Here is a 14,057-nt window from a genome sequence, read left to right as displayed (position 1 = left end):
CAACCTCCTTCGAAATTATGTATGGTTCATGAAGATCGTCTCTCATTCTGCTAAACTGTATTGAGTGTAGATCCAAACTGCTCAATCTTTCCTCATAATGCTTCTATCCCAGAAATAACTTAATAAACCTTCTGAACTGCCTCCAAGCCATGAATGTTTTTAAAGCATTTAATTTTCCATCCATTAGATCAAGTCGCTGCCCCCTGTGCTATTTTAAGATTTTCCAGATGGGATGATACTGGGTTTGTGCCTACAATAAATATGGTCTCAGCATAACTATTCAAATGGAGTAGGGGGAGGGTGTTCTCAGCATGGTTCAACTATTTCAAATGAAAGCACAGTAATGTGCGGCAGATGGAATCATGAATTGATAGCATGTGATGGTGTACCTCAGCAGAAAGAAATAGGCTGAGAAAAGACCTGGACACAGATTTGGAGGGCAGATGAATAGGAGAATATCTAACATGATAATTGATCATAATAAACTGCAAGGATTAGATTATGTACAATTGCTTGGCCTACGTTTTGAAAATAAAGCATTGATTTTGTGTGGTTATCCCCACACACAATATAATTTAATATCTGAGTTTAATGGAGTGCCTTATTTAGCAATCAGTATGCATGGGTGTCAAATGTAATGTGCATAAATAGATTACATTTATTTTTTTCCATTATTTATTGAATGTAAAGTATAAGGGTATATTGATCTGTAACATCAATAATATATTGCTTCAAAGACACCAATAAAGCATAATATATTACTCACAAGAATATAATATACTCACTATAACTTTACTTATAGGCCATCCATTCTGTCAGCTGGCATCATGAAGGGAGGCAGTTCATGTGTAGCCATTCAGATGGTAGTTTAACCCTTTGGAACTTGAAAAACCCAAGCAAACCTTTTCAGATCATAGTACCACATGGTAAGCACTTCTGAAAGCTAATAGGTAAGTGTAGGTATATACTACCTTTGCATAATGTTTTTGAAAAAAATGACATAGCATACATATGTATTTTCCTGTACCTTCGGATATTGCTAAAATAGATGCTTTCTGGTGGCCTCTGAGTTGAACTGAATCTTGAACTGAACATAAAGAATGATCCCAGTGCCAGACCAAGTCGGCCTGAGGCAGACCCTGTATCTCATTTACAGCCAGTAAATCATCTGCAACCTCATGTAGGTAGGTTCTGAGAGAGAAGTGAAGCAATCACAAGTTGTAGGAGAGAGAGTCCTGTAGAAGTAGGGAGCACTAGAAGAAGTGACAAAGAAATAATGAGGGAAATAACTAGGAAAGAGTGGGGTGAACACATGGGGTGAAAGGAGGCAGCTGTGAGTGGAGACTGACAACAGTATTCCATAGTTCAGTGCACATTTTGGCCCCATTCTTAAGTGAGCTTTTTTCAAGCTTTTTTTTTGTTGGAAACCTCCAAAGAATCCTTCAGGGACTACCAAAAATGTCACAAATATATCACATTTTCTGAATACCATTGGCCTATGCCAGCAGTGTTCAGTTCAGCCCAATTTTGTAAATGGGATTTCAAACAGGTGTTATGCCTCTAATTCCATTCTCACGGGCAGGTTGTGGATATTTTCTGCATTTGAGAATTTGTCTGCCCTTAAGCACCATATTAGAATTTATAAGTGGCAATCCTCTGCAACAGCCAAAGAGATGCAGAAAATAAAACTGAAGAAAGATGTAGTTTTGGTGATGAAAATTCTGCAAAATTCCTCTTCCAAGTTTTAGAATTAAGTCATAAATTTAAACTTCGAGCTTGGCCATTTCAGAACCAAACCAGGAAACTTCTTTGTTTGGCAAGAGTATCAAGGGATTTGAAGGAAAGACAAGACAATGGAGTTAGGTCCAGATCAGCATAGAGTATTAGACCACTTGCTCCATCTCACCGCTTATTACAGGAATGTGTTTCTTCATTTATCAGACATGTACACCCATATATTGTAAATGAGTATGCCTAAGGAACTGCATTTTCTCAGTGAAGTGGGAAAAAGAAATTTAGTTTGTTGTTGCATCAAAACCTGGCTTCTGAGGGGGGCACTGATTAAAGTTAAGATTTTAAGTGGGTGTCCTTAGTTGGTATGAAGATCAATCCCTATTCAATTAAGGGTTGTTGGTAGACCTCCAAAGCTGGAGGGCCAATCAGAGGCCTCCAGCTTCAAGGAAGTCTAAGTTTCAGTACAAGACAAGCAACTGGTATTGGATCTCAAAAAAGAAGGTTCCCATTCAGTCATTTTTAAAACATAATAAGACCCACAAAAAAATGCCATTCCATTAGATTGTGAGAAATTTCCTACTTGAGCAAGTGGAGAAGGCCTGTAGGACAGCAAGCAGTGCTAGCATCCTGGCCTACCACCAGATGCCCACCAGTTGATCTGCCTCTTGTCATATCAGGAAACTAGGGGTGAATGGAAATTTGGGAAGACTCTTACCTTTAATAAGACCCTTGATGAACCTAATAGCCTGCCCTGAAAAATGTGTTGCTGGAAAAGTGCAGCAGGTCAGGCAGCATCCAAGGAGCAGGAGAATCAACATTTCGGGCATAAGCCCTTCTTCAGGAATATGCCCGAAACGTCGATTCTCCTGCTCCTTGGAGGCTGCCTGACCTGCTGCCCTTTTCCAGCAACACATTTTTCAGCTCTGATCTCCAGCATCTACAGTCCTTACTTTCTCCTAATAGCCTGCCCGCCTACCCTTTCTAGCCACTGAACTTTGTTGTGTGTGCTGCTATCCATATTTTTCAGTATATGGGTTCATTAGGAGGTATGTGGTCTACTGTGTTTGAAAGTAGCCACCTTTTGATCTAACAAGAAGAGTCTTGAAATATAAACAAGACGTAGTTTGTTTCTTCTCTGAGACTATTTACAGTTTATAAGATTAGGCTCTACATTACTATAGTCTGTTAGCAGGACTTAGCCTTAGGTCTGCCTCCTAAGAAATCCTAGTCTACTCTCTCACCAAACCCTTACAACCTCACTGTGGGTGATACTTATTGCACTCAGTCAAGTATTGAGTCTTTCAGAACCTTGCAGTTCCATAAATAACATCTCCCCCGGCTTTTTCTAATAGCTATTACTGTATATTTTTGTCTATATTTACATTTACCACTACCCCACCTACCCCAAGTCTTTTGAGTATACATATTCAGGCAATCTGAAGATTTCACTGTTCTGCCCAAATGTAATCCGTCTAGATTTGGAAGAATGATAGTTTGTTGCACTGAAGGTAGTTGTGTTGGACTATCTTCCTAAGAGGCGGAGGTTTCTAGGTTTTCTTGGAACTGGAAGATCTTTAATTTCTTGTTTTTTCATTTGCAGACAATCCAATCCTTGCTATAATAGGCATTTTTTTCTGCACAGTATCTTGAACTTTTAGTCATTCATTGCTTGTTTCTTCTTCTCTGTGATGTATTCAATGAAGTTTTATGCAACACATCTTCATGTTGTGTCAGTGGATGTTTGTTTTCAATTTGCCAGTAGATCTGTGCTGAAATAGTACACCTTATTTCTTATTTGTTTACCTTCACCAATTGAATTTTGGTAAAATCAATTTGTTCACTTGCTCAATTGTGCTCTTTAAATATTCATTCATACTTGGTGTAATATGCATCATTGTTGTTAAAGATTCTTCTTTGGAAGATAGGGTGGTCAGGTGTTCTGCTTAAACATGTCCCCTCCTAGTCACTTCAGCCTTCAAGGTGCAGCCTGAATTTATCATAAAAACAGAAATTGCCGCAGAATTCAGCAGATCTAGCAGCACTTATAGAGAGAAAGCACTGTAAATATTTTGAGTCCAGTAACCCTTCTTCAGAACTGAATTTGTCATAATTAATTGTACATTATGTTGTGTTGCAATTTGACTCAATTTTGTTGTGGATGCTTTAATTGTCGCAAGTGGGGCATTCTGTTCGATTACAGCCTCTTTGCATTTCTTTTTGAATCTGAACAACCTTCAGTTTTGATAGCATTGGAAAACATTTACACCAAATCATTATGGTCACAACTTTCCAACTTATTGAGAATATTTTTAAAAAGTAATTCTAACTAATTAATCACATTGGATTCTGCTTTTTGTTTAGATTACTCCATGATCTTGCGGTATTCTGCAAGATCTTCCATTAGCTGTTCCTTGACCATTTGTGCCTTGACCAGCTATTGCTTGACCTTTTAAATCCCTTCCAGCTTTCAAGTGAGATTGACATCAATTCCTGGTTTTGAAGTGCATAAAAGTTTTCTAGTTTGGCATTCTTTAGGTTGAAGACAAGCCCATAGCATACCTCTAACATTACATGCAATTCCCCAAATAATATAGTTGAACTTCTACCAGCTGTAAACTTTGTTTTAGCAGCCGAGGCTCACTATCTGAAAATATTGTGTCATTTTGTCCCATGTTTAATTTGAAATTGGTGAGTCATCCTTTGACATAGATATATGTTTGCCAAAATGTATGGTCTGAGTTACCAATTTCCCCTAGCAAGACTTTGGGTTTGTCTCCTCCTCCAGTTATTTGTATAGGTAGTTCTTTCATATTTTTGCTTTTCTGAAGCTAGGTCCTGGTTCAGCACATATTCTGACTGGATTTTGTTTCATAGCAAAAGCAATTGGTTTTGATAGCTGGGTATTGTTCACATCTATGAGATTTCTTTGCTTCACAACATTGGGAAGGATTTTTAGAGTCTGATGTCTGTCCTAACTGCTGAATTGGCATATCACATATGTCATTTATAGTTCTGTACCTGAAGAATTAAATAGAATTTGATGACCCCTTGTGTCGAGCTTGATTTTTTTCTCCTTAGGATCAGTCTGTGTTGCTTTGAGACCTCCACTTCACTAATTGACTGAATGGGTTTCAAAAGTAACATCTTCTTTGGACTGTAATAAATCTGACAAAGATTTATCAATAATGCTTTTAGGAAATGTTCTCTTATGAATGCTGATTTTGTTACCATAGTTACATCTGTTCACTAGTCTGTAATGAAAGTATCTATGGATTCTTGTGGATGCTGCATTCTTCTGTTAAATCTTACTCTTACAAGAATTTTATTATTGCATTTTTTTAACCCCATGGCCAGTAATATAGCATCAATTGTACATGCAACCATGCACAGAAATACATTTATTTGTTCAGCTTCTGACTTAGTACCCAATTTAGAAGCTATTCGTCTCAAAAATTGTTTCCTTAAGGATTTCTAATTTTATGGCAATTCTCCTGTACTTACCTTCTATTCTAGTGGTTTTTCCTGCTCTTTACGACTTTAATAAACGATTCAACATTTAACCAGCAGTAATGTAAGTTTTACCTGTCTTTTCTGGATGTCAATAGAAGTTTCCCTCACCCTTCATGGCCTGAATGAATGAAGGATTTCCCAACTTTAATGTAGTCTCCCAAAAAATGTCAATGTGAGACCCGAATAGTTCACTTCTTTAAATTACTCAATGCTTCTCTGCCTTAAAAAGCTGGGTTTGTGATTTCCCCAGATCTCCCCCCACACCCAGATTATGTGATTTTCTCTCTTAACCCTGTTAGTTTCATTTTTATGCTTGGTCACATCTTGTGGCATCCTTGTGCTATGGCATACAACTTGCAAGCTGGGTTATCACTTATTTTTTTTAAAATTCTCATCTTTTCAACTTGAACTACTGTACAGTTTAAATTTTTCACTCTGTACCAGAGATTCTTAATTTTGACTCGTACAACTCACACCAATTCGCTAAACCTAGATTTGGCACCGCTTCAACAGAACTCTGCCTCACAGTGCAACCTCTATTTCTGCCTTGCAGCTGCAGGTTTTGTCTATTTCAGTCCATCTTTTATCACTTCTCAAATACATTCTTTCTGATTAACATAAATGTTTTTCAAGTTGAAAGACCTAGCTCTTTAAGAAAAAAGGTGCTTACCACTCTGAGGGAAGAAATGGCAGTTAAATGTTCCTAATGCTATAACTATAAAACTTTCTGAAAGAAAGTACAGCTAAAAAACACTAAAAAGGTTTTTTCTACACTAACAAGATTCACCTATATCTTAAGTGGTTTCACCACTTTACCTCTCCAAATAGGCACAAAGGTAGAGCGAAACCCTGTGGTGTCATCAGTCCTTATTTGGCATGAATGCCATCCAGCATCTGAAACCTGAATTACAAATTAGCAATGTTAAACCTCCAAGCCTCCAGTTCTAATAGCACCTCTCTTTAAGGGACAAAACCTACGAAAGGAACAGTAACAAGAAAACTAAAGGGATACAGAAATAAGAGAAAAAAAACAAAGGGCAGAAAACCAAAACTAATAAAAAAAACAAATACTACATACTAATTTAAAAGTAAAGACTCCAAAAAGAAATGAAGGCATACACTAATTATACATTAGACATCAACTGATGCTTTTACCTAATTAAATACATTCAAGCACCACATGCAGTTTGCTTTTACAGATCAAATGATAGATGATGCCAAGAAAAGATCTCTGACAATCTTGTTTACCATCAGTATAGAGGAACTTTGCAGAATTAATACATCTGGTCTTTCTGTGGATGATCAGAAATATCCATAAAACATCTGGAAGATTCTTGAACACCGGCTCAAGCTAAGAATTAACTTCAAGATTAACAAACTCCAACTCATGTCATACAAACAGCAACACCAAGAACTGATTCACCAGTTTGTTGGCAAATGCCTAATCAAAGGCCTTAGTGTGACTTTCCCAAAAAACAACCCTCAGAGAGGCTTATCAAATTAATAACTGACTCCATGGCAATAAAAGCCTTTGGAAAGGATCTTCAGAGCAAAGAAAATGCCATTCCATTGACATGTCATGGATGCAAGTGTGAAACTTTAGTGGCAGACCAACTAAATTGCATTCTTTAGGTGCAACCAACACTATAGTTAAGGTCAGCAATGCTCAGCATGCCAAAATAATCTGTAACACTTGCATTTCATCCTACCTCCTCAAAGGATGCCCAGCTCTGTTTGACATTGTAAAGCATGTGGCACTTAAGGACATTGGCCCCACATGTGCAGGAATTCTGCTTTCAAAGGCCAAGCCATACCCAAGGACACAACACAGGTGATTAGCAAGACAGTACAACTCCATAACACTGGGAGTGAGGAAAATGTTCAGAAGATACACAAATACAAATACATCCATGAGCCAACCAAATGAAAAGTAAATTTCAGAAGATGATCAAGTTTTCCATATTGTTAACCTCACATACCATGTCAATGTTATAAAGTAATCTGAAGCTTTTAAAACCATTAATATCATATGTTCTGAAAAGGCAGGGGAACGCAGCTTTTATATTAACATCAAGAAGAGAGTTAATGCCAACATACTTCTACTATGCATCCATAAAGACATGTATCTCAGCAGGTGACACTCCATGGTACAACCTACAAGCAACTGTCTCACAATGTGTAACAGATTACCAACTCTGTATTGGTAGAATTGCACTGCACTGCCAAAGTGCAAGCTTACCTTGACTTCCCAATATCTTCTACCTGTTGGATATCAACAGTCAAACAGTCATAGGACTACCAGAATGCACAGATTTCAATGTAGTCACAACTCATGATACTCAAACCACACACGTCGTGTTGAAACAAGCCAGGAGCAGAGCCGGCCTGAGGTATTTTCTAACCAACCTATTCAGACATGTTATAACATATCTCTGGAGCAGGTAGGACTTGAACCTGTGTCTGTCTCCTACTTCAGAGGTAAGGACACTTCAATACACCACAGCAGCTCTTCAAACCAGGCATGGCACATTCAAACCAGATTTCAGATACCTGTACCGTGACCACTTTGACATGATTGGCAGTTTTAAAGGTGGTGCAATATTGCATCTTAAGAATGATGCAACCGCTTATATCAGCTCTCTGAGGACATGCATGTGCACATTCAGGAGAAGCTTTGAGCAGAACTGAATGAAATGGAGCAAAGTGGTATAATTTGGAAGCTTGACCATCACACAGATTGGTACAGGTCCATCATATATGCTTTAAAGAAATACGATTCATTATGATAATGCCTAGATCCAAGGTACCTCAACCCTTCTGTTAAAAGGTGGCCACATAAAATACTGATGCTGGAAGAATTAATTCCTAAATTTTCCAGAGGAATATTATTCTCCAACTGGATGTGAAGCAAAGCTACTAAACTGTCTGTGTAGCTGAAGAATCAGGTGCTTACAGCATTTTGGACATATTTTGATATACTATTTCTGATGGTTACCGGTCCAAAGATGTGCTGGTTAGGTGGATTGGCTATACTAAGTTGCCTGTAGTGTCCAGGGATGTGGAGGCTAGGTGGATTAGCCATGGGAAATGCATGGTTACAGGGATAGTATGGGGGTGGGTGTGTGTGTGGGGTGAGGGGGGGTACGGATCTGGGCAGGATGCTCGTCGGAAGGTTGGTGTGAACTCGATGGTTCGAATGACCTGTTTCCACACTGTAGGGATTCTAAGCTATTAGCCAGCCAAGATCTGTTACAGCAACACATGGATTGGTTTATTGAAAATGTACCTGCAGTTGCATAGCTCACAATATCGCTTGCAGTGAAAGGTAAAACATAGGCAGAGCATCACCATAACCTTATCTAGAGGTGATAGTAGTGCAATGACATGAATTGGTATTTAATGGCACAAAGTGCCAGATCAATATCAGCCAGATAGATTTTAGAGGTTCCAGTACTCTGCACTCGGAGCTTATCCTCAAGCAAAACCAAAGATGTTAAACAAATGCCAACTCTACAGAATAAATAAGAACAGCGATGTTGACTCAACGTTTCAACTTTCTCTCTCTATATATTCCAATGCCATGGAAATCGCCACTGCAAGATTTGCTCAGGAAGAACATCCCGTATTGGCAGCAAGACAACCATTTGTGATTCTTTCAAACAGGTTCGGTCAGTAAATTCATGCTTGCTGCAATCCTATGACCTCAGGAAAGACATGATTCTCAAAATGAATGCATCAAAAAAAGCATAGGCATGTGTCTTTTGTAACATAAAAAGTCTGTTGCTTTTGGTTCAAAAACGCTGTCATCTGCTCAAGCAAACTATTCCAATATGGAGTCATTAGCTCCTGCAATTAGCATCAAGTTCACACCTCCTGATTTGGTGGAAAAAAAACATTGGTAAATGAGGTCTAAGCCAGTAGAAGTCTAAGCCATACCTGCTGAATGTAACTAACAAATGCACTACTACACATTGAACATCTACTTGTCAAAGGACTGACTTTGAAGTGAATGCAAACCAGGTACCAGGATGATTACATCTGCCATGTTGAATGGATTACCAAATCCACAGGAAGACCAAAATGTTTCTCCTGATGTACTTGTTGATACTGTTAATGATGAAGTTGATAACATTACCAACATTAATTCGTTAAATTTTGACCAGTGTAAACTGTTGCAATTGGCAATTGCTGAACATAAACTGTATGATCTACAAAAGATCATTATTCAGGGATGACATGACAATATTAATCAAGTGCCTGGGAACATTAGTTAATTTTGGCCATACAGAGACAAACTTGATATATCGCAAGTTCAAATACCTAAAACATAGCACTAAGCTATTATGTTAAACAAGGGACATGTGGATATTAAACTCACAAGACAGCTAGCACATGCATTTGTGTACTAACCTCGGATGATCAGGGTATTCAACAATTTGTGAATGCATGAGAAGCAGGCCGAACATACCAATAGCAGCAGAGGGAGCTTCTACATCCAAATGATGCTCGATCCATTCCTTGAACAAAAGTAACAACAGACTTCATCACACTGCATGGGGAAGATTTACAGCCCTCTGCTGGATTACTTCTCCACATTTCCTATTGTTTCATTATGTAGCAACATGAGTACAACAGTTGCTGATATGAGGATTAATTATTCAGCATCCCAGAACAAATAGTGTTTGACAACAGAACACAGTTCAAATCAGTGATCACCAAATGTCAAGCACTAAAACAACAGTTTTGTTTGGGAGTTTTTACCTTTGAAAACTGGGTTGATATTGTATTATGTTTCAGTTTGTCAGTATACCTTTAAGAGACATGCCCATGATATGATCAATAGCACAGCATTGGACTTGAGGGTATAAAGGTCTCAGTTTTCATGTTAACTTAAGCTCCTTGAAATATGCAATACCACATTATAGTCCAACAGGTTTATTTGGAAGCACTAGCTTTCGGACCACTGCTCCTTCTTCAGGTGGTTGTGAAGCAGGACTATAAGACACAGAATTTAGAGCAAAAGATTACAATGTCAAGCAAGTAAAATGAGGCATTTAACAAACCTAGATTATTGTTAACTCTTTCATCTTTTAGAATGGGTTACGGGTTTTGGTTTATTAATATGTAAATCCCAAAACTTCTTTTAAGTCACATACATTCTCAAGGTAACTTAAGGTTTTATAAAAAAAGGTGAGATCTCAGCTCAGACAATGCATTAAAGGTATGAGATCAGAGACTGTCTGTATCTCAATCTTGAGTCACACTGGTTCTATTTCTAAAGTGAATTTACAAAATATTATATGGATTGACTGCCTGCATTGATTGCATTTTTTGAGAAAAATAGAATGTATCTGCAAAGTGTACGTGTGAGTGCACATGAGAGAATGTGTGTTTGCATGTGTGCAAGCTTGGTAAAGCATGTGTGTGAGTGTGATGGGGTATAAGCCTGTGAGAGGGTGCATGTGTGGTTGTGGGTGTGGGGATGTACGTGTGGAGGTGTATGTGTGTACATATGAGAGAGAGGATGTGTATGAGAGAAGGTCTACATGAGTGTGTGAGTATGTAAGAGTGTGTGTTTGTGTATGTGAGAGAGAGAGAAAGTATATAGTGTAGTGGAGTCACCTGTAGTGTAACATGAATGCAAGGTCCTGGTTAAAGCCATCCTCATGGGTTCCGAACTTGGCTATCAGCCTCCGCTCGGCCACTTTGCATTGTTACTTGTCCTGAAGATCTGAGACTGAATGTCCCTGACCACTAAGGTGTTCCTCAACTGGGAGAGAACATCCCTGTCTGGTGATTGTTGTGCGGTGTCCATTCAGCCATTGGCATAACATCTGCTTGGTCCCGCCAATATACCATGCCTCAGGGCAATCTTGCAAGATGTCAACAGTGATCCCAATGAGGCAACCAATGAACCGGAACAGTCATCCCAGAGATCCGTAGAGGAGCAACCAAAGAAGGAGTCGATTTGGACCCATCCAGAGGGCTGCTGCCTTGGGCTTGACATGTATACACAAACTGTCAGGAAATGTGTGAATGCCAGATTCATTAGCCGCACCCACAAGGTAGATAAAACATCACCCGAACGCAACTCAGTGCCATCCAGGCTCTCAAAGCCAATAGCAACATTGTCATCAAACCAGCAGATAAAGGAGGAGCCATTGTCATTCAGAATAGAACAGACCACTGCAAGGAAGTGTACCAACAATTGAAGAACCAGGAACACTACAGGCAACTATCGGTCAATCTGACCAAAGAACTCACCCATGCACTAAACACACTGATCAAGATTCGGCACGGTGTCTCAGTGATTAGTACTGCTGCCTCACAGCACCAGGGTCCCAGGTTCAATTCTGTCTGTGTGGAGTTTGTACATTCTCCCTTTGTCTGCGTGGGTTTCCTCTGGGTGCTCTGGTTTCCTCCCACAATCCAAAGATGTGCAGGTCAGGTGAATTGGCCATGCTAAATTGCCCATAGTGTTAGGTGCATTAGTCAGAGGGAAATGGGTCTGGGTGGGGTACACTTCAGAGGGTCGGTGTGGACTGGTTGGGCCGAAGGGCCTGTTTCCACACTGTAGGGAATCTAATCATCTCATCAAGACTTTTGATCCAGTCCTTCAGGGTTCCCTATGCGCTCTCATCCCACGTACTTCTTGCGTAGGGGACTTCTATGCCTTCCGAAGATACACAAAGCCAACACACCAGGATGTCCCATTATATCAGGTATTGGGACCTTGTGTGGGAACCTCTCTGGCTATGTTGAAGGCATCTTGAAACCCATTGTACAGGAGACCCCCAGCTTCTGTCGCGACAGATTTATTACAGAAACTCAGCACCCATGGACCACTTAAACCGGGAACATTCCTCATCCCAATGGATGTTTCAGCACTCTACATCAGCATCCCCCACGATGACGGCATCATGGCAACAGCCTCAGTACTCAACACCAACAACTACCAACCTCCAAGCACCGTCCTACAACTCATCTGCTTCATCCTCGACCACAACATTTTCACCTTTGACACCCATTTCTTCATCTAGACACACAGAACAGCCATAGGGACCAAATTGGCATCCCAATATGCCAACATTTTCATACACTGGTTCAAACAAGACATCTTCTCCATGCAGGACTTCCAATCAACACTATACACCAGGTATATTGACGACATTTTCTTCCTCTGGACGCATGGCGAGGAGTCACTGAAACAACTACACAGAGATATAAACGAGTTTCATCCCACCATCTGACTTACCATGGACTATTCTTTAATATCTTGGACACATGCATCGCCATCAAGGATGGGCACCTCAGCACTTCACTCTACTGCAAACCCATGGATAACTCATGATGCTACACTTCTCTAGCTTCCACCCTAAACATATTAAAACAGCCACCCCCTATGGATAAGCCCTGTGCATACACAGGAGCTGTTCAGATGGGGAGCACCTTGCTGGCACCTGAATGTGCTCAAGGATGCCCTCATAAGAACAGAATACGATGCTCAACTCATCGAACGCCAGTTCCGACATGCCAGAGCGAGAAACCATAAGACCATAAGACATAGGAGTGGAAGTAAGGCCATTCGGCCCATCAAGTCCACTCCGCCATTCAATCATGGCTGATGCGCATTTCAGCTCCACTTACCAGCGTTCTCCCCGTAGCCCTTAATTCCTCGAGACAACAAGAATCTATCAATCTCGGCCTTGAAGACATTTAGCATCCCGGCTTCCACTGCACTCCGTGGCAATGAATTCCACAGGCCCACCACTCTCTGGCTGAAGAAATGCCTACGCATTTCTGTTCTGAAATGACCCCCTCTAATTCTAAGGCTGTGTCCACGGGTCCTAGTCTCCTCGTTTAACTGAAACAATTTCCTAGCATCCACCTTTTCCAAGCCATGTATTATTTTGTACGTCTCTATTAAGTCTCCCCTTAATCTTCTAAACTCCAACGAATACAATCCCAGTATCCTCAGCCGTTCCTCATATGTTAGACCTGTCATTCCAGGGATCATCCGTGTGAATCTCCGCTGGACACGTTCCAGTGCCAGTATGTCCTTCCTGAGGTGTGGGGACCAAAACTGGACACAGTACTCCAAATGGGGCCTAACCAGAGCTTTATAAAGTCTTAGTAGTACATCTCTGCTTTTATATTCCAACCCTCTTGAGATAAGAGACAACATTGCATTCGCTTTCTTAATCACGGACTCAACCTGCATGTTTACCTTTAGAGAATCCTGGACTAGCACTCCCAGATCCCTTTGTGCTTTGGCTTTATTAATTTTCTCACCATTTGATGTCTCAACCATAATGATGTCCTCAGGAAATAAGTATAGATTGCAATCAATAGGGTACTCTTTGTTGTGCAGTACTTCCTGGGAGCCGAAAAACTATGCCATGTTCTTCGCAGCCTGCCAAGACTTTCCCTACGCCTCCACCTCTCACCTTTAAATGACCGCTAAACCTTAAACAGATCATTGTTCACAGCAAACTGCCCAACCTTCAAGACAACATCGACCACAGCACCATAAAACCCTGTCATGGCAACTACTGCAAGACATATCAGAGTGTCAGCACGGATAATAACATGTGGACACCACCCACCATGTACGCGGCAGGTACTCATGTGACTCGCCAACGTTGTCTATCTCATACGCTGCAGGCAAGGTTGCCCCAAGGCATGGTATATTGGTGAGACCGAGCAGAGGCTATGACAACGGATGAATGGATACTGCGCAACAATCACCAGACAGGGGTGTTCTCTCCCATTTGGGGAACACTTCAGCAGTCAGTGACATTCAGCCTCGGATC

At 40.4% G+C, this 14,057-nt stretch overlaps 1 protein-coding gene across 28 annotated transcripts in view; it reads left to right on the top strand.

Annotated features, from left to right (window-relative positions):
* Nucleotides 1-14,057, top strand: part of stxbp5l (syntaxin binding protein 5L) — a 546,418-nt gene that overhangs the window by 273,829 nt on the left and 258,532 nt on the right. For all 28 annotated transcript variants that reach the window (XM_087992753.1, XM_087992749.1, XM_087992757.1 and 25 more), the window contains exon 8: nucleotides 803-926. In XM_087992753.1, coding sequence (XP_087848879.1) covers nucleotides 803-926 — 124 coding nt within the window. The remainder of the gene's footprint in view (nucleotides 1-802; nucleotides 927-14,057) is intronic.

The sequence above is a fragment of the Chiloscyllium plagiosum genome, unplaced genomic scaffold (genome assembly GCF_037043375.1).
Source record: "Chiloscyllium plagiosum isolate Xiang-an unplaced genomic scaffold, Cpla_swu_hap1 HiC_scaffold_12, whole genome shotgun sequence".
Taxonomy (NCBI): Eukaryota; Metazoa; Chordata; class Chondrichthyes; order Orectolobiformes; family Hemiscylliidae; genus Chiloscyllium; species Chiloscyllium plagiosum.
Note: the sequence above shows the minus strand (reverse complement) of the source record. Positions and strands in the feature narration are given on the sequence as shown.